At 37.0% G+C, this 22890-nt stretch overlaps 1 protein-coding gene across 1 annotated transcript in view; it reads right to left on the reverse strand.

Annotated features, from left to right (window-relative positions):
* Positions 1-22890, reverse strand: part of LOC136826929 (large neutral amino acids transporter small subunit 1-like) — a 117272-nt gene that overhangs the window by 39399 nt on the left and 54983 nt on the right. Inside the window, exon 4 of the mRNA XM_067084506.1 lies at positions 14772-14998. Coding sequence (XP_066940607.1) covers positions 14772-14998 — 227 coding nt within the window. The remainder of the gene's footprint in view (positions 1-14771; positions 14999-22890) is intronic.

The raw sequence follows: 22890 nt of genomic DNA on the forward strand, positions 1-22890 counted from the left end.
GCGACGGAGTTTGGGAAGAAGATATGATTTTAAGCCAATGCACCTGGGAACGTATAATTAAGAATTCGGGGACATTCTGGGCATCTAATCTATTTGACAGGTAGAGGTAAGACGTAGTATATAAATTGATGCATTTGGGTACAAAAGGAACACTGAAAACTTGTTTCAACAGCCAAGCTTTGGAAATCTCTTCCTGACCTGTGCTTTCCCTGTTTTAACATTTATGTTAAGCCCAACCGTTCTTTCTTCTTCCCTTTTTTTATCTTCTTATCTTAGGACCTGGTAGGTTCGGCTCGGGCGAAGTGCGAGGGAGGGGGCAGGTTAGGTTGGCTGGCCTCTTCTCCCTCGTAGTTGAAAAAAGCCTCACAGTCGAATTTTCAAGAGTTGTTGTTATTATTATTATTATTATTATTATTATTATTAAGATGAAACCTGGTCATATGGAATAAGCCCATAAGGGCCACTGACTTGAAATGCAAGCTTTCAAAGAATACAGTGCTCATTTGAAAGACGTTTCAGAAGATAGTAGGAAATACAATTGTTAAAAAAGGAGTACGATCTGCTTTTGTTTGTTCATGATTTAATCATGCACCTGATATATTTCCAAAAATCTTTCTAGTTTAGTGTTGCTATCACTAAGTAATCACCCACACACACACACACACACACAACACACATATACATATATATATATATATATATATATATATATATATATATATATATATATATATATATATATACGCCATGGCCTGATGTCATGTGCTCTCTGATCATCAGTCAGGTACGTGTAATTAAGAATTTGGGAGAGTCCATGAACACTGATTATGCTGACAGGTAGAGAAAATAAGATAAATATCAGACAGCATGTGTACCCTACTTGGGTATGTAACTGAAGGAAACTCATTAACTACGCACACGTATATATACACGTATATATATATATTTATATATATATATTCTTAATTATACGTACCTGACTGATGATCAAAAAGCGTATAACATCAGGCCATGACTTCATAATTATATGTGCATGTGTGTGTGTGTCTGAATACATATTTTTGTAGTGAGGTGAGGCTCAAAAGATCTGGGAATGGAAGATGAAGGGTATATCAAAAATCTATAATAAAATCCAAGCGAAATCTTTCTTGCGCCAACAAGCTCGAGTTTCAATATTCTTTATTAATGACTTGACACTGCAAACTTCTCAAGGGAAGAGAGGGAGAGATTTAAAGAATAAAGTCAGTAGGTAATTCAAAAGCACAGCCAATTCTTCCGGGAGCAAAGGCCAATGGGCCGGCAACCTTATGCCTTTGCTGGCCCAGACATGACGGAAGAGGGGACCACAAAAGAAGTGACTGACAATCTGCCTCTTAGTTATAAAGGTTTATACATTAATCTTTCAGCAAAAACAGAAGCAGGAATAGAATATCAGAGCTTGGCAGTAGATTTTCATGGCTTATTTTTTTTAAACCTGGCGTCGTATTTAAGAACAACAACGCTGTGTTTTTGCTCAAATTCATACACACATACACACATACATAAATACATATACACATACATAATATACACATACACATAATACCAATTTTTATCATAATGTGTGTATGACTAAAGATTGCGTAATCAAAACAGGAAATATGATTACAAAGAAAACAAAAGAAACAAAAAAATACGAAAAAGAATCCTAAATCCCCGTCTGTGACTTATCCAGATCATCGTATTGGAAGAAACCCGAACCTCGTGAAGCTTCGGAAAGCGTTCGAAGCTTCGGAAACCAAACTCTTGCTGTCCGTATCTTCGCGTCTCGTGCCAAAGTGTTTAAATAAATAGTCTGGAAAATGAAGACGATAAAACTGAGAATCTTTAAATCAAGAGATTACTTTAGCTTGATTGCTCAGACACATAGAGAGGAGATAGTTCCTGCCATTCCTCTACGAGAAAATTTATCGTCCCAAAGAAATAAAAAAAAAATTGATCGTTAAAATGTTAGAATTAGTATTACTATCATCACAGTTAATATATTTAATTATATATATATATATATATATATATATATATATATATATATATATATATATATATATATAGTGTGTGTGTGTATGTTTCTTTTCAACAGCCTCACTGATAGTAGTTCTGTGAAATGTGTGTATGACACCTTTGTTTTCAACACCTTTCTAATTACTGACCAGTGAATTAGGTAGTTCTACATGCCACTGTGATATATATATATATATATATATATATATAAATATATATACATATATATGACATATATACTATATTTGAATGCAACACCTTTCCTTAATTATTCACTCCTGACCAAGGAATTAGTTGATAAAAGTCCACCGTCCCGTGGGCGCTGGTTAAACGGTGGACTTATTATCAACTAAAAATTCCCTTCGGTAACATATATATGAAAATATATTACCTGGAGTAGAGTGAATTGATATTAAAGGACCTTGATTGTATATGAATCACGGTGATGTGATAAATAGTCATATATATATATATATATATATATATATATATATATATATATATATATATATATATATATATATATATATATATATATATATATATATATATATATATATATATATATATATATGAAACCTATGCATTCAATGTTACAAGATCGAATATCTGCCGGAGTGCAACAGAAGATTAAAATAATTGACAGATCTCACGACGGTAAACAAAAGAATAACCAAAGACGAAATTCCTTTATTTTAAGATGCCGCGCTTCCTTACCCAATTTACGAATACTGTCTTTTGCAAGAGGCTCTCAAAATAAAGAACATTTTTTGAAACGATATATATATATATATATATATATATATATATATATATATATATATATATATATATATATATATATATACACACAAATATACAACCTTACGCCAACTCTATATTACAACAACATGTATGTATATGCCACAGTAAACATCACTACAAAGTGTATACATGAATACATAACTCCCAAAAGCTAGACTATTTTTTTGGAATATACTTCAACACCCTTAGACTAATTCTCCAATCTCCTCTCAATTTACATCCATCACCTTTGGTCACCCGAGAAAGAAGGCGACTTTTTCTGCGACATACCTATGCTGTATTGGCTGTGAAAGACTCTCTCTCTCTCTCTCTCTCTCTCTCTCTCTCTCTCTCTCTCTCTCTCTCTCTCTCTCTCTCTCTCAGTTCCGTTCTTCCGGGATAACTAGGAACTAAAATTCACGGTGAGCAAAATATGGCTTCAGCTATGTATCAGGTTTTGCAGAAGAAATATGAATGTGAACGCATTTTTCTACGTATTTTGGTACGTGTTCGTGTTCGAGAAGCCATGTGTACACTTAGAAGTGCTTGTTCTATGTGGATTTAGTGCAAGGGCGTGAAGTCTATACATTCTACTGTGTTTGATGTTAAATGACTGAGTAAAGCACAAAATTACGAAGAGTAAGTTTTCTTACAACTTTCTTACGGAAAAAGACGTAGAGAGCACATAGAGAGATACTGTATAAACAGTATAACAAAACTAAAACACACCAGAAAATAGCCTATGTAAATGGCAAAGAGAATAAGCAAACAAATGCCGAAGAAACAGGAAAAAATTACCGAGAAAGAATTTGTAAAAAAAAATAACATACCAATAATAATAAAAATAAGGACACAGACAATTAAGCACTGATAATCGAAAATAAGGAAAATCTAGGGAAAAACAACATGTAAACGACAAAATAATAATAAAAAAAAAAAGTCAAGGAGTTCGTCCTTCAGAGAAGAGCGAAACGCCAAGTATTTGTCAGCCTGGCCTGAGGGGTTGTAAATAATGAGCCTTACAGGCAAGTCCTAAACTTTCCTCGTTTTGTTTCCTTGTTATTTCGTCATTTGACAAACTTGTCCTCCCTCGGCTTCCTAACGAACTTGGCGGACTTGTGTTTACTACTGCCCACTGAGGCACTTCTGTGCTTGCGAAATACATGCTCCTCACATAAAAACACACTCACGTGTGCACCAGGCCACATGTTATTCACGACGAGCTTAAGCATGCTTATGCGAATTTGCATATTTATTATAATTATAGAACCACATCCACATGTGTGTGCTTTAGGAAGGTATCAAAAACAAGTGCAAATAGAATGCTGTATTTACAGAGAGAGAGAGAGAGAGAGAGAGAGAGAGAGAGCACATATCACACGCCTTAAAACTGGCTCGAGTTAATCATAAAAATATTAAATCAATCTACATTTCAAGAGTGTTCAGGTTTTTGGAAGACGGTAGCTAATGAAGGAAGGAAACCACACAGAAGTATATAAAATATTGACCATAAATCAAATATCACGAATATAGTGTGTGTGTTTGTGCGTGCGTGCGTGTGTGTGTGTGTGTATTTGTGTGTGTGTGTGCAAAACATTCTTTAGTTATCCCTTCCATTTTCCCCCTGGTATTTTAGCAACTGCTGTTTTGTTAAGTGGGCCTCTTTGAGGGCTTAATTGTGGGGCCCAGGTACCCTGGTTATCCAAGGGTACCTGCTCATTACCTTCCTGGAGGAGAAGCCTGAGAGAGAGAGAGAGAGAGAGAGAGAGAGAGAGAGAGAGAGAGAGAGAGAGGACGTCCCTTTGTGGCCAATGTCACTTCCAACCCATTTCAAATGGGGTATTTTTCTCTGAAGGATAACCTCATATTTTTCTTATGCATGTCATTCGATATTAGCTTTTCTTATAACTCTCTTGCATGTGGTCAGATTATTTTGAATGGAAGATTATTATTATTATTATTATTATTATTATTATTATTATTATTATTATTATTATTATTATTATTATTATTATTATTAGGCATCAGGTTAGTGATGGGTCGATTTCGATTCTAAGTACAAAACACGAATTCAAATATGAACAGCAGAGTCGAAACTAACCTTTATACCATGACTGCTGAGAGGATTAGTTCAGTCACCCTAGTTTTAACTCAAAGGATAAGGACGTTAGATAAAGAGACTTTGTGAATATAAAAAAAAAAAAATAAGGAAATTGCCCGAATAGAGTCTCACCTCTCAGGAGCCATCGTCTTACAAAAGCACACTCAACCGATCACATTTCCTTCAAAACACATATCAGGAACGTTCCATTCATATCCCGCGCCTCCTCCCCAAAAGATTTTAAATTCATCAAAATGAACAATAACATCCTTCTAGTTTTTTCTAGTTTGACGAGAGAGAGAGAGAGAGAGAGAGAGAGAGAGAGAGAGAGAGAGAGAGAGAGAGAGAGAGAGAGAGCAATTTCGATAGCAACCAAATTTGACGCTAGCTACTATTTTGGGCTTGAAATAATCAGAAAGAGAGAGAGAGAGAGAGAGAGAGATGGGATGAAATAAAGGCTCATTACGTAAAAAAAAAAATCCACCCTCAAAAGCAAAACTGACCCTACTTTTGGTCTGATGGATTCTTCAGGCAATGATTCGAGCAATTATTTTGACGTATTTGGAAGTAGATCTAATTTCGCCCCTTCTAAGCCAATTTTGAAACTGGGATCCAATAACATAATTAAAAAAAAATTACTGAAAGGAAGGCCGCAAATTCCCTGAAAACCAATCAGGAATAGAATTCCAAAACTTGCAGTGAAAGTCAATAAATTGTCTAATACAGGAAAAGGTGGCTTGACGGGTTTTACGCGCCTGCAGAGACGAGGAAACGCGATAGCATTCAGCATCACGGCTCTGGTGTCATAATTCTCGTTTACGACAATGATTTTGTGTCTGAAATAGCTTATTTAAGCGATGGTCGTTGATGCTAAAGTTATCTTTAATTGCGCAAAAATCCGTAAGTCACCAATACGCGTACCCAAGCAGCTGTTGCAGAAATGCCCTATGAAACAAGTCTCGAGGCCAAACCACAGTTGTTCTTGAAAGACGTTCAACAAATCACTGCTGTGTACGAACATAATTAACGACAGCTACGATACGTGTGCTGTGCTATGCAAAACTAAACCTACATTAAAAGATCTTTAGTGAATATCAAGAATATCAAAAGTTAATATACAAAATGGAGAGTACAACAAGAAGCCACGTTGGCACCTGAAATTGTTCATGAAGTAACTCCATCACTTTATTAAAGAATATGAAAGAAGACTGAGAAATGATCGAATACAACAAAAATGTGAGAATTTTTGGCCAAACATTTTCAATGAAACCAAAAAAACTCGTCATATAAGCAGAAAAATCAAGTAAAAAATGCGACGAAGTTTCTTCGTCGCAATCGAGTTTTCTGTACAGCTTATACTCAAGACCACGAAAAATAGATCTACCTTTCGGTGGTCTCGGTATAAAGCTGTGAGAACCGCCGCCGATGAAGCATTCAGCCACGGCCCGGTATTGGCCTGTCTTATAGCGTTACCAGACGCACGATGATGGCTAACTTTAACCTTAAATAAAAATAAAAACTACTGGTATGTTTGATGAGTGGAGGGTGGATGATCAACATACCAACTTGCAGCCCTCTAGCCTCTGTAGTTTTTAAGATCTGAAGGCGGGCAGAAAAAGTGCGAACGGACCAGGCAAAGCCATCTCAATAGTTTTCTTTTATAGGAAACTAAAATGCTGAGAAATACGAATACAGTCAATGCAACCCACAAAGCAACGTTTTAACCCCATTCCAATGAGCAGAAATAATGAAAGAAGTAAACAAACGAAAGGAAAAATTACGTCAATGTCAATCAAAGAAAAATGGTTCAGCTGCCTAACCACCACTGCACAAATGGCGCAAAACAAACTTTGGAGAATCAGCGTATTTCTTACTTCTTGCGTAGGTCAGCGAACTATAAACGACATTGCTATCTCGAATCATGAGCGTAAAGCCAGTGACTAAATTTTCGCGTAAGCAATTCCTTTCATTCAGGAACATTCACATTTATCGGTTCTACGTTGAATGTTTGGGCAATGCTTTTAATGTTAGCATGAACGGTTCTTTCCTCCAAAATCTATTTTTCAAAGCATTAGTCAATTATTATTATAGCCAGCATAAAAATATTAAATTGTTAATAAACTTCCACACATTAGAATGCATGCATACACATAATATGAAAACAGGGAACAGACGTTTTTAAATTAAGTTCAACTTACACATGAATTGCTTTCAAATATATTTAAAAATTTGTAAAGAGTCACAGCATCATTATATATATAGCCTACTAAAGACCTGGAGGAGTTATTGCAGCCTTGTTTGTCACTACATTTTTCTTGTAAATAAGAAAAAAATAACAATCTTAAAAGAATTTCTGCCCGCAATGAAGAAACTGCTGTGACCTACAGTCTGATAAGCGAACTGATGAAACAGGTGTTCAGTCATAAACTCTTCGTTGGATTTAAAAATACATACAGCACACATCAACTGCGAGAGAGAGAGAGAGAGAGAGAGAGAGAGAGAGAGAGGTTTTCCGACTGCAGACATAAATGGACAATAATAAGTCCTCCGGCCATAAAAGTCCATCAAAATCTCGAAGGTGTCAATCGTGATGGTAATTGACAGATACCCGGGCTTTACAACCTGAGCCACCTGGCTACACGTGTCGCTGCGGACGCCCTCATAATCCCCACATCCTGCTAGCAGGTACAGCAGGAACCGGGGAGGGAATATGGGTAGAGTCCTGAAAAAAAAAAAGTCCTTCGTCTTCCGTAATTAAGATCGAAATGTTGGCGTGGATGGGGAAAGTCTGTTGGGGTAAAAAGGGCGCATGAATGATAATGATGGATTAAAGGAAGACAGTGGGACGGGGTCGATGAAAAGAGATAAGACCAGGATGTCGGATGTGACGAACAATTGATCAAATCGACTACAATTGGAGAGACAACTGCCAGGGAGGAGAGGAGGAAGCGGGTTCAAGGGAGGAGTCGACGGACAACAGGCCCCGTGGACATGCCCAATGGAATAATCATCGTCTGGGTCAAATCGCAGACTGTAACCCCCATGCCCAACCGCCAGACCAAAAGGGACTCGACCTGAGCGATGGCGAATAAGGGATGTTAACCAAGAAGCGAGATGGAATTCGAGGTGAAGACGAGACACAAGGGTGCGAGGGAGGTCAAGCTGAAGTCGCATGACCATTGGTAACCTGACCAGAGGGAGGACCTTTGGTATCTACTCTCTTCTTGACGTCAATCGTCGAGTCTCGAGTTTCAGAGCTCATCCCGTCCAAGTACCTGCTTCACGTCTCTCGCTGATTTACTCCCCTCTTTATCCAATTCAGAACAGGTTCTTCGCCCCTCGACCAGACACGACGTCTGGCTAAGCAGATAAACCGGGCTATCTCAGAGTCCTGTCGGGATGAAGCGAAACGCGAGAATTTTGGGAAGAGATGAAAGTAGCGAGGAGAGGCTGTTGGACAGACTGTCATCACTTGGCGAAAAAACATGGCCCATTTCTGTTCAGAAATTATCCTGTGAAAAATGCCCGAACTCATTCTTCAGTGGCTGCGGCCATTAACGTATACAGCTGTCGTTTTATCTCCCTTAGCAACTGCCTCGGAGGCTGTGTGAGTCACGGCGCCCTAGCTTGGAAACCGCAGTAACCCCATTTAGAGGTTAATATTAAACTCACATACCAGACATCTAAGGCCGTGTGAGACACATATGTTCATCATTTTATAAATAAAAATAGAGGTCATCCGACATCCACTCTAAAAATTGCCTGGAATAAGACGATTACATGCAGCTACAAGCAGCCTCGCAGTTTACTTCATTTACGTCAGCTCTTACTGAGTTAGAACAATCTTAGACGAGACGACATAATGATAGACTTGACATGGATGTCAAAATAAGAATATTGAGCTTGTAGACTGCAGAAATAGTAACCTCAGGAATAAAACTAAAACTCTCAACAAAAACAACTAACCCGACCTTTTATGAAACACCTTAAACGAATCAGAAGGATGAACACGTCAATAACTTTCACTGGGCTGAATATTCACTCCCCACTCCTGAATGCGGAGGGTAACAAATCATCACGTACCCTTTTCTCCTGCCCCGACCAGGCCTTATCTGCGTCAAGATCTAAAGAATAAGTTCTTTAGATCTTGGTCAGCGTAACCCGATCAAGGACTCATTCGTAGCCAAGGCCACCACCAAGATAGTCTGACAGACTCGTCACGTGCCTCTAGGTATCGCCCAGACAATCATTTTCTAACCGTCTCCCAACTGTCTGGCTTCGTCAAGTAACAGAAGATGTCTACTTCTGGTTTCGGCGGCAGAAACAGGAATCGAGTCACTTTCGGGAAAAAAAAAAATCCTTTTTTTTTTGTTTCCAGATGAAAAACGCTTAATCTTTCTTTGTAACACTTTTAGCCTTCTAATTTTCTTAGGGCAAGTTTAATGCCATTCACAGGATTAATGAATGACGACCAGAAACATCTCAAAGAAACAAAACAACAAATGAAAACATCTACACCAAACCGTTTTTCTGCCAGGTCACTGGTTTCCTTCTTTATCTGTGCGGTCATAAGGCCTCCCTTGTCTACCTCTTCTTTGCCTATGGCATCTAGAATGACAGGTAGTAAATTTCACTAATGCTTAGATAAATAAAGGAGTGATGATTCAGATCATCACAAAACCCGGATGATATCTGAGAGGTTTTGGAATGAGATATAAAATTTAGGCCAACGGCCAAGTGCTGGGACCTATGAGGTCATTCAGCGCTGAAAGGGAAACTGAGAGTAGAAAGGTTTGAAAGGTGTAACAGGAGGAAAACCTCGCAGTTACGATCTGATACCAATGGTTAGGAAAGGGTGGAAAATAAGATGAAAGAAATAGAATATGAATGGAGGTACTGTAAAAAGGAATGAAAAGGTTTGCAGGCAGGTTCTGCATACACATCACAACTTTTTCAGATACATTATGGAATCCAGAGGAATGTAGAAAACTTCATAACTTCCTTTGGGTAAAGTCACTGCCACACCACTTAGAAAAGAGGCGCTGGAATGCTATTATTCTCTCTCTCTGTCGGTCTGTCTGTCTGTCTCTCTCTCTTAGTGGCCTTAACCTTGCGACCCTTCATTGCAAGTAAGCAAATTAGCAACAGCGAGAGCTTATCCATCCGCTTTAGCAAACCCAGCAACTTTTGCTTTAAAGCCCGGGCTATTGACCTCATATCACACCCAGTAATCTGCAGCATCCCTCAGAATCGGCACAGCCAGGGCTCCGGTTTGAAGGAACGAATTAGTGAGTATACGATTAATAAAAAAGAAAAAAAGCTGAAGCTGTAATTTCTATGATGATTTCAAAACATCGACATTTCGAAGAGCAAAGGCTACTTATGTTATGGGCTAATCTGCTTTCACGTCTAACTGCCATTCCTACATAATTATATAGTGGCTATTAGCCTCGTCTTACACAGAAACCAGAGTTCGATCCCACGGAGGAGAAACGACTTGGACCAGTTTCCTGAAATATCCATTTTCCTTTTATTGACCTAAGCAGTAAATTATGTCACTGGTGGGCAGCTGACTGTGGTGGGTCGCAACGAAGGTTAAGAAGGGAAAGGGGTTTCTGAAAACCGGGAAGTTAACACTTGCCGGAGCCACTATCTCCACGTGCAGCAAAAGGTGTGCAGTTGAACACATGCACTAAAGTCGGCTTACTGCTTGTACAATTTTGACAGCTTAAGTGGCACGTACTTAGATCGTCCCACCTCGCTTGTGAACAAAACAAGAATCCTTTTACTCGTTGGAAAAACCACTGAACTTCGAGTGTGTGTGTGTGTATATAAATATATATATATATATATATATATATATATATATATATATATATATATATATATATATATATATATATATATATATATATATATATATATATATATATATATATATATATATATATATATATATATATATATATATATATATATATATAATGTGTGTACGTAGAGAGAGAGAGAGAGAGAGAAAGTAGTTTTGTTTGATACAATTTCCTCACAATTTTGCACCAGCTCGAAGTCTGCCGAGATTTTTTTATCTTACTATGATAGCGTATCTCATGTTAGAAGTCTTAAATTTCAGTTATAAACGTGTACCCATTCATAAAAATAGAACAAAAAAATTACTGCTAAATTTACATTTTTTTTTTTAGAGTAAATGATGTTTTTGGCTTTGTACGCACGCTAGCCGGAACACATTAACCATCTGCATACACAGCCTACTTATATTCACTGGCATGTTAAACCGACATTAAGTCTTTTTCACCATTTATTTTGATATAAACGCAAATGATTTTAAGTGTCTAAAAATCTGGTGTATTTGACCTAATCTACTGCATTTCAGTACACGATTATTTTGAAACTTCCACATAACAAAGTTTTCCTTTGAAATCGGAATCTCAGCCTTATGACGTTGGTTCAAATTTGGCTTAAATCGAAATTAAGCTCTTCCTGTGTTTATTCTTATATTCTCTTAATAAATACAAATGTCTCCTGAATGTTTATTCATTCGCCTCAATAATTACCTTATCAGTAAAGGATTACTTCGAAATTTACACATAATCGATAGCTTCCTTTGAAGATCGTAAAGTCGGTCTGATGGGTTGTCCTGCATTTACTAAGGCCCTCAGTCATTTTCTTTCAACTTAATGCGATAAAATAAACACAAACGGCCTTGAAATATCTATGAAAAAATGTTTACTTATTGACATAATTATATTTCAGACTAAAATTAGTTGAAAACTGCGCATAACCAGCATCTGCCGACTGAAATGAGTCCAGTTCAAATTCATGTTCTAAGTGGCTCCACGCGCTGTATAGTGCTATTCATTCACCCTTACATCACACTTGGCTAAAAATATGGATTAATTACAATAAAATGTGTTTACAGAATAAGGCTGTAAACGTCAGAGAAAAATACTTGTTATAGATTGGCATCTCTTGCAAGTATTGGTTGTTAAACTTAACGGTTTGGTATCAAAAGTCTCTCTCTCTCTCTCTCTCTCTCTCTCTCTCTCTCTCTCTCTCTCTCTCTCTCTCTCACACACACACACAAACATACATGCAGTCTTCTGCTCAAAATATTTCACAGAATCTCGTCATAAAGTGTAACGGAAATATGTCGAGTACATATGCGTAATCATTGATATCTTACAACTGAGAGCGATACGACCATATTTACCGGAAATCAGAAGTCTTGGTCCTTTAGACTTTAGACTTGAAAAGTTTGGTTTCTCTTTCAGTCTTTAAAAATAAAAGGATAAATTTAGCAAAAACCATACGGGAGTAGCGCGAACGTCACGGCTCACAACAAAATCTAGCACGCGGGGTCGGCCATCCTGCCGTCTGACGTTGAAGGAAGATCTTGAGAGCATTTTACAGCTTCGCTCGCCGAGTTTTGGGAGTTTTTCATTTGGTTTTCTCCGAGTGTGTTGCGTTTCTTTGTTGGCTGATCCATCTCCCGATCAGAATTCGAGGCAAAGGACAATCTGCTTCTCGGTAAATCGATTATCCATATATTTATAGATAAAAAGTTGCGCTAGAAGAGAAGTTGCTTTCAGCGGAAATGAAAACGAACTATAAAATGGGGAAATATATTTAAAAAAATAAAAATAAAAAGCTACCGACATTAGCGTTTGTGATTATAAACTGAAAAACGAAGGGCAAAACTTAGATGGAAAATATAAAGAAAGCAAACCCACAGTACGAGTCAGTGTGATGAGGAAGGCACATTAGAGGATGGAAACCGCATAGAACGTGAAATATGTTGGTGCACCACACGAGGAATAATGGCGCAGTAGCAATAGCATTTATAAGGGAAATAATGTACAACTATAATTCGCATGTTAATATACCAGCAGGCAATAATACTTGATAAGGTTGCCTTCTCTTATGAAGCGTACCGACTGTAAAAGTAAGTATACCTTAGTTCAACCAGACCACTGAGCTAATTAACAGCTATCCTAGGGCTGACCCGAAGGATTAGACTTATTTTTACGTGGCTAAGAACCAACTGGTTACCTAGCAACGGGACCTACAGCTTATTGTGGAATCCGAACCACATTATACCGAGAAATGAATTTCTATCACCAGAAATAAATTCCTCTAATTCTTCATTGGCCGGCCGAATCAGCAAGATTGAGGAGAAGTTAAAAGAATAAAGTCAGTTAAATCAATAAGTCAGTAAAATGATCCAACACACGGAAGCCAAGATAAGCGAATAGGTCTGGTCCCAAAATTAAAGAAAACTTATAATTGTAAAATTGAATAGGAATTCTCCCCAGTGATTTACTCAAAGGAACAGGAAAAGAAGAAAATAATGTCCCGAAGATCAATGAAAAAATATACAACAGGAGACGCGCACAAATTAAATCGAAAAAAAGGAGGAAAACTAGTTCCATACTCAAGTTGTCCTGCAACGAAGCTCACACAAAGCTGGCCTTCCCCCCTCCCCACACTCGCACCAAAAAAAAACTGCTTTGGGAAATTCCAAAGACTACGAAACACTAATCTCGAAGTAGAGAAATACTGAGAAGAGGCCTTTCGCATTGTCGCGAGTGATTACTTTTCACCTATAAAAATATAGCCAAGCTAAGATTGCAGATAAAAATAAATCAATCAATTATTTATCGAAAAAAAAGAAAATATGGCCCACTTTCACTTGAAAAGGTCTATGCAAATGATTTCCTCCACTCACACTTAAAATGGTCTATGCAAATGATTTCATTCACTCTCACTTAAAATGGTCTATACAAATGATTTCTTTCACTTACACTCAAAATGGTCTGTGCAAATGATTTCATTCACTTGCACTTAAAATGATCTATACAAATTATTTCATTCACTTACACTTAAAATGGTCTATACAAATGATTTCTTTCACTTACACTTAAAATGGTCTATGCAAATTATTTCATTCGCTTACACTTAAAATGGTCAACACAAATTATTTCATTCACTCACATTTAAAATGGTCTATACAAATGATTTCATTCACCCACACTCAAAATGGTCTATACAAATGATTTCATTCACTCTCACTTGAAGTGGTCTATGCAAATGATTTCTTCCACTCACACTTAAAATGGTCTGTACAAATGATTTCCTTAATCTTTGAAAAACAGGTTGTTATTGAATTAACACCGATAGAAAACATATTATGGTGATGCTATCGTATGCTTATTGTTGCTTTAATATTTATGTTGGAGTATCAAAACACAATTAATACTGTCCGACCATTTTGAAAGAAATTGAAAAGAAGAAAATAAGACTTGCTCTGAGAAAAGAAACAAAGCCGAAAGAAAGTAGAGAAATAAAGACTCTGAATAGAGAGCAATATAAAAGATAGAGGAATGAATTGGCTGGAATTAACAAGAAAAGATAACGTACGGTACTATAACAGAAAAAAAATATTAGAGACAGGAACGGGCGTGCTAAAGCTGTCCCTTTGTACGTGGTTTAAAAGTAATATATATATATATATATATATATATATATATATATATATATATATATATATATATATATATATATATATATATATATATATATATATATATATATAATGTATAATATATATATATTACATATACAGTATATATATACAGACACACACACATATATACATATATACAGACATGCTTTATGTATACATATATAGATATATATATATATATATATATATATATATATATATATATATATATATATATACATATACACTATGCGAAAACGAGAAGATCCTTTTTCCCGAACCGCCAACAGAATCATTAACTGAACAAAAATTCGGGCGACTACTTACATAGTGCCATGGCAGCTAACAGAGTGACCGCCATCTTGGGAGGGTCGGTGCTGGGGAAGGTCAAGGCCAGGGCATATTCGGCGAAGGTTAAGGACACCACGGCTTGGGTCGCCGGCCGGATGACGACCACGTTCACCCACAGCGTCAGGAAGGCCGGCAGTCCGCCGAAGGCCCTCAGAATATAGGCGTACTCCCCGCCGGCGGCAGGGAGCATCGTTCCAAGTTCGCTGGAAAAGAAAAGAAAAAAGAGAGGTAAAATGCGACGTTCAATTGACTTTTGGGCGGTCGAGACCCGTTATACAATTTAAAAGAATGTGGGATGTGTTAAAAAGACGGATTTTATCTACGAGTGTTAAAAACGTGCTAGTTAAATATTGTCACCCTTAGATTAAATTTGTAGGAACTTGTGTCAGTATTAAATTTTTAAAATTGATGGATTTTCTACGGATCAAAATAATGTGTACCAGTATTAAATCAAATAAATTAATTAAACTTGCAATAATATTAAAGGTCTTGAGAAAAATCGAGAGAGAGAGAGAGAGAGAGAGAGAGAGAGAGAGAGAGAGTGCATGTGTGTGTCAAAAGGAAAACATCCCTAAAGAAAGACAAAGAATAATAACCTGAAAGTCGGTACAGAATAAACCATGATATAAAACAATATGATGTATTTGAATTACAAAAAAAAAAAAAAAAAAAAACTTCACACGTGAGCTATAGCATTTTCCATATGTGGCTGCAGATGCCGCTTGGTAAAAATTCCGAGTTATCACGTCTTCATTAGCTACCAGGCACGTATATTTAACTATTCATATAGAGACACTTCTCATGACATACAAAAAAGAATCGTAGAAACGGATTAAAATTGAGACAGGTATTAAACAAAACTGACCTCTGTAGCCGGAATAGAATAAAATAAAATTTAGGTCAAAGGCCAAGAGCTAGGACCTGTAAAGTCATTCAGCGCTGAAACGGAAATTGACAGTATAATTTAGGTTTGACAGGTGTAACAGGAGGAAAACCTCGCAGTTGCACTATAAAACAACTGTTAGGAAACGGTGGAAAATACAATGGAAGGAAGAGAATTCGAGCGCAGATAAGTAGAAGGAATGGAAGGGGTTGCAGCTAGGAGCCGATGGGACACTGCAAAGAACCTTATTTAATGCCTACAGTGCACCGCATGAGGTGCACTGACGGCACTACACCCCTACGGGGTTGTAGCCAGAAAAACTGATTATTTCATCAGATCCCATTCAGATAATATGCTTTCAAGATCAGAGATGACAGACGAAGAAAAGAGTCATTCGGGCTAATGAACGCAAGGAGGAATGTAAATTGGGTGAATATGGCGGGATACACCTTCAAGAAAATATGAACAGAAGATGTCGGTTTATGGGTCGTAAAATTCCCTAGTCTTCACACGTTCAGCTTCCTCAACTCATTCACTCAATAGATTCACTCATACGTTCTTTGACGTATACACATAAAGCACCGCTTGCAAGCCGGTCATAAGTTATTTTAAGCAATTATTTACAAGGACTATCATTAAACTACCCAATAATCAGACTGAGGTAAGCAAGTACTAAAGGTGCATTCAAGACCAGAAAAGCAAAAAGTACCATTTTAAGATAAATAATAATCAACTCGAACTAAACCCCATGAGAGAAGGTGCAACAGAATTTAGAATATAGTATAGAATTTAGGCCAAGGGCAAGCACTGGCACCTATAAGGTCATTCAGCGCTGAATCGGATATTGACAGTGAAAAGGATTGGAAGGTGTATTCGGAGGAAAACCTCGCAGGTGCACTATGAAGCAATTGTTAGGAGAAGGTGGACAGTAAGCTGGAAGAAAGAGAATATGAACGGAGGTACAGTAAAAAGAATGAAAAGAGGTTGCAGCTAGGGGCCGAAGGGACACTGCAAAGAATCTCAAGCAATGCCTTCAGTGAACCACATGAGGTGCACCGACGACACTAAGCCCCATACGGAGGGGAGAAGGCGCAATGACGTCCAATGTATATTTCTAATTTACCATAAAACATGCGCACCATGCTCGCCAAATTGAAAAGTCATAGTGTCTGTATCTCGGTAACATCTTGGTAAAATACTTTACTATATTTCTCTGGATAGTTCTCAAACTTGCCTTGAGGAAGATGGAAATTTCAAAATCGCCTAGAATCTTAAAGGCTGAATTGTATGGTTATGCTAATACTCAATATTATCAGCAAAAGTCTGCTCCATTTCATCTTAGCACAGAGGCTTTCCACCAAAGCAACTTTCCTTGACTTGTAACACAGCTGTATGTTGCATCATGCATTGTTCGAATGATGAACAATTTGATCTTCTGCGTGACCGCTTTCCTTCATCTTAATTATCTACGATAGTAGTAATAAACTTAATTGGCGCTGAAAGCAGAGCAGTATCAATTGGGTGGTAATGGTATGTTAAGTTTTTTTTTCCTGGTAAGGATACTTTCTTTTTTTTTTTTTTTTGCTTTTCTTACGATGATAAAAGATTCTGCGTTTTCAACCTTTTATTTCACTGCAAGTTCTTAATTCTTTCTGGCAATGGTACATTCTTCAGTTTATTAATTCTTATTTTTTATGACCAACGGCACTCTCTTTCCCATACAGCTAAAGAAGGTTGACGATTTCACTCAATGTCAAGGACAACGTTTGCACGCAAGGTATTAAAAATAGACTAAAAAAGAAATCATAATAAGGAAGTACAAAAACAAAAAAGAGGAAACAAAAACAAAAAAGAGGAAACAAAAGCAAAGCGCTTCTGCTGATTCTTTTCCTGCTTCTTCAACTGGGTCCTCTTTCCTTTGCGGAAAAGGAAGGAAATCATAAAAGTGACTTTAATCTAGATCAAGGCCAAATGAAGGCTAAAGAGGATAGCCTAACATGCATAAGATGAATAACTTTCTTCATAGCCAAAAAAAAAAGAAATAATTAATTGTCTGACCAATTTCAACGAAGAACAAAACGCCTCTCTTTATGAGAAAATGAAGAAGTAGATTTATATTGCATGAAACCACTTATGATGAACAAAGAACATTTCTTGGGAAATATTCGCAATGATGTGTCGGTTAAGGCACTGACGCAGAGATATTCTCCATTTCATTCCGATTCGGATTTTCCAGGTTCTCAGTGGAAATGGTTATCCAACAGTATTTCAAAATTGAGAAGTTAAAAGTTCAGTATACAGTGTTTCCACTATTTAAACACATTAAGAGAGAGAGAGAGGCAGACAGACAGACAGACAGAGAGAATAACGGCTTAAAAAGAACTATAAGAAAAGGAGGAAACCTTACAAAGAACAAACCACCCTTTTCCTCACAGCATACCGCAGGGTGCACAATTCAGACCCCTCCCATTGCCCATCACCATACTGAAAGTATGGTGATTCCCCCCCAACCCCCGGCCTTCTCCTCTTTCCCCTGACACCTCCGCCTCACTCCCCTCCCAAACGATTATTCAATCACTGGATCAATTCATCATTTAGCACGAGGATGCGGCGGTTATTGCAAAAGGTCCTTTAATGTCACTTCTCACTTCATGAGTTCTCTTGATGTCTTCTTCATGGGCAGGAATTTTTAGGGTTCGTTTTCCATCCTTCTTCCCATCCGGTTTTTTCTTTATTTTGTCTTTTCCCCCTTTTTTTAGGAAAAAGAAATTTGCAAAGCAATCTGAGTGGCAAGATGATTTTAGGTTTCCGGGAGGAAAAGGAGAATTTTAAAACTTTTCTCTCAAATATGAGTTACCTGCGCTGAAAAAAAAAAAAACCACCCCAGGCCTTCAGTGTGAAAATAAAACCTGCAAGCCTTTTCCTATGTTTGCCTTGATTTGCCTATCTACTTTTTATCAAGACAATTTGAGAGGAGAAAACAATTTTCAGAATCTCTTCTTTCAACCTGTCTGTTACATAATTTGGTTATGCCTGTCAAGGAATTTGATTATTAAAACAAAAAAGGCCTAAAATAAGAATCCAAGGTCCTTTTTTCCTCTGTCGTCTAATCCGTAGTTTACCCATCCAGAAGATTTAAACTCCTTGGGCAAAAAATATTCTCAAAACTATTTTCCTATATTCTATTTGTTAAGACTAACTCATTATCCAGACGACTTGGGGCTTTAAGGATGTTATTACCATCTTCAGGGCCTATTTTCTTTAATGTCTTTTATTCCATACGATTACTTAGTTGTTACTCTGGCTGCATCCTTGAACCAGTCTCTCTATCTGGCAACAGTGACGTCAGCTTCTGGCTTGATTCCAAGAGTGATGTTTTTCAGTTGATTAAATCCAGCACGCACAAGAGTCAAGCTGATAGTCAATTTCCTATCGTTATAATAAACGTAAAGCCCTCACTTATATACGATTATCATCAAATGTTACCGAAACTTGAGACTGACCTTTGAAGTTTGGTCCGAGTCGCAATGGGTCACAATAAGCCCCACACAACAGAAAAAGAATGAAAAAAAAATACGCTTGCAGTAAGACAAGCAGTAGAGCTTTAGAGTACTGGGTTTAATATAGAAAAAACAGCACTAAATCTTCCTATCCTTTTTTTTTATCAGCAAAAGATATATTTTGCTGCCTGTCTCAGTCATTCAAAAAACTTACGTTCCAAGAGCTAACAGGAAGATGCACTCTTTATTAAATCATGCTCATCTGATTACAAAGAATTTCGGACATTAGATAACCGAGTAACACTTTCATATTTTTTTACATGTACTGTTCGCACTGCAGAGAGTGTCCGCGTTATACAGAATTTCTTTATGTAACAAGGGTTCAATCATTCAGTCATTCCCACAGACACTTGGAATTTCAAAACACATCCGAAACTACTGTCATCTGCGGGAAGACGCTTTCATGCTATTATAAAAATATTGTTCGTATTGCAGAGATTGTCCGCACTTTATAGAATTTCTTTATGAAACAATGGTTCAATCAATCACTTACTCATACAGACTCTTATGAAACAAGGGTTCAATCAATCAGTCCCTCACACAGACTCTTATAATTTCAAAACACAAATCCGAAACTACTGTCATGTGGCGGAGGTTGGGGAAGCTTAGGTCGGGGGAGAAACAATGGTCTTTATAAAATACAGGCACAAGCTTTCGCGTGTCACTCACTGCGCACCGTCATTACGTAACCCATGCGTTCCCAGGTTCATTAACAGTGAAATTCCAAGGTAATTAGTAGCTGCAATAAAAGGTCGTATAGCTCTGATTGTCTATTAATAAGATCACTCTTCCATGTACCCATGTAGTGATGTACTTGTAGTCAGGCTTCAAAAGGATTATTACAGTCTGCTTTTAAACTGAATGATTACAGTTGACTGTATCATTGTACTGATATTCTTGAATGACATCAAACCTTTGTTCCAGCTGGATTTATCAGATTTACCTCTCCTACTACTGATTACTTCTTTAAAACTTACAAGATTTTACAAATGGACTTCGTGTACTTGAGATATTACTTTTTTCTACCGATCAGGTATTCGCCAATTAATTTTTGGATAACAGAAACGACCTCCTCTAAAACAACAGACAGATCAAATACTTTTACTCTGAAAACTTCAAAAAACATATATGTAAAAATGTATACATATATATATACTGTATATATATATATATATATATATATATATATATATATATATATATATATATATATATATATATATATATATATATATACACGTTTATGCTTACACTGATAATGAGCAGCAGTTAAGATATTGAGGGGCTGATGTTGTGGAAGGTTTCTGCACTACGCACCACCCCTGATTCAGCTGTTTAGTTGCAAAAACATCTACTCGCCAGACTAAATGATGAATCGTAGAAATAGACTTTTTATTACTGCATGCGGTCATGTTACTAAATCCCTTTACAACTTCTTATGTCTCTGGTGACCTTAACAGTTAATTAAGCAACTGATAAAAAGTTGAATGCAGTGGACTGCCGCTGGGGATAGAAAACGGCTCGGGACTAGTGACTATACCCAAAAATACCGGCTGATACTTGGAAATAATATAAATATCTTTTCTTCTTAGTTCCTAGTCGGGGTCGTTGTTTTTAATCAGCCTTTTTCAACGGCTCATTTCACAATTTGTTGCGGCGGATGTCTTACAGAAGGATGCCCTTCCTGACCCCAGGTTTTGGAAAGATAAAAAGCATAATCATTACTAAAAATATTCAATATGTGTATAACTTATATATATATATATATATACATATATATATATATATATATATATATATATATATATATATATATATATATATATGTTATACACAATGATTATTCTTAGCAATAATCATAATATATATAAATATATACTGTATATATATATGTATATATATACATACATATACATACATACATACATACATACATACATACATACATATATATATATACTAGTATGTGTGTGTGTGTAGCAGACATATCATTACTACAACAATCGAGGTAGCGAGAGTTGTCCTAACCGTGGCAACGTGCCAACACAATAGGAAAATTAAGTGAGCGCTTTGAGAAAATCATGTCGAAAGCTACTAAAAATGACTTAGGATGTTAAAGGAGATTAAAGCAAGAATCCTGTCATCACAACTAGCAAGAAAAAAAATGAAAGTCTAAATCCAAGAAGAAAACTCGTACGGCATTCCCGTCGCTACCGAGAGATAGACGGCTAGTCTACAACTAGTGTATAAAAAAAAAAACACCACCTACACACATTGAAACTTCCTACACAAGAACGCATGCGCTCTCGTGACGTACGTGCGTACGTACGCATAGACAAGGTTCCCCACCGCATTGACGGCCAGCCCCAACAGATACAGGGTGATGCAACAGCGGCCTCAGTTGGCATAAGAGCACGTGTGTCGGGTGCTGAGTGAGTGAGAAAAGAAAAAGTTCACGAAAAACAGCTGTTCGCTGCAAACCATAATCTTCCCGGTGTTATTGAACCGGCGCCATGAGCATGGTACTCGGATCATTTTCATGACGCTCGCATTGCCATTAAAGGCAGTTCAACCGTGTGCGTGCGCGCGCGCATGACAGCCCACTGAATCGTAAGGATGTTGAGACAGTAAATTGACGGGAGATGCTGAAGTTGGGACGTCAAAAACAAATGAATAAAAAAAAACTTTTACCGGAAGCGTGTGATAACTAGTTCACAAGAGCGCATGATTTTTCTACTACTACTACTACTACTACTACTACTACTACTACTACTACTACTACTTCAAAGAATAATTATGATAACAAAAACAAAAATAGTAAAAAGAGACGATTAGACTTTAGTGTACTGACTTCTTGCAACCCAAGCCTTGGAATAAATATTGATAGTATTCGCTTGAAATATACAGTTATCACAGGAAATGTTGTGCTGTGGCCTTCAAACTGATTACAAGCCAGCCACTTGGTGGAAAACCCATGGGAATTTCCTTTGATTTGGATTTCGAAATCATATTTTGTATGTGATATGTTAAAATATATTCCCACATACATGTTTACACGAATGCAAGCAAAGCACGCACTGCGGCAGAAATTTCGTCACACACCGAAAATACTGACCACGGTTACCAGAATGTAAATTCTTTGAAATGAAATATTGCAGTGTACGTATCGCTTAAGTTAAACAGTATAAGTATCGCATATTTATTTCAGAGAGGATTAACTCTATGGATGAGAAACCATCGCAGATGAAAATGTAAGCAAATAACTAACCACCTGAGTGCAAGAAACCTAGATCTTGAGAACCAATCAACTGTGGAAAACAATCCCCACAGTGTGAAATTTTAGACATAACAGGGAATTAATCAACACACCTCCGCCAGGGTTAACTAATAAACCCCTACCCCTACCCCTCAAAAAAAAAAAAGTCCTTTACCCAGTTACTGATTTATGCCAAAATCTAATCACAAGTTACCAGTGACAAGGTCCACTGTTGATACAACTTTCGTTAAAAATCCATACATCGTTTTTTGTGTAATCTTGATGACAAACAAACAAACCGAACCAGACACCTGACCGCCTTGTAAGAATTAATAAAGATATTTCAAGTAATGGATATATATCTATATACTATATATATTATATATATACTCAACA

Source organism: Macrobrachium rosenbergii, chromosome 41 (genome assembly GCF_040412425.1).
Source record: "Macrobrachium rosenbergii isolate ZJJX-2024 chromosome 41, ASM4041242v1, whole genome shotgun sequence".
NCBI lineage: Eukaryota > Metazoa > Arthropoda > Malacostraca > Decapoda > Palaemonidae > Macrobrachium > Macrobrachium rosenbergii.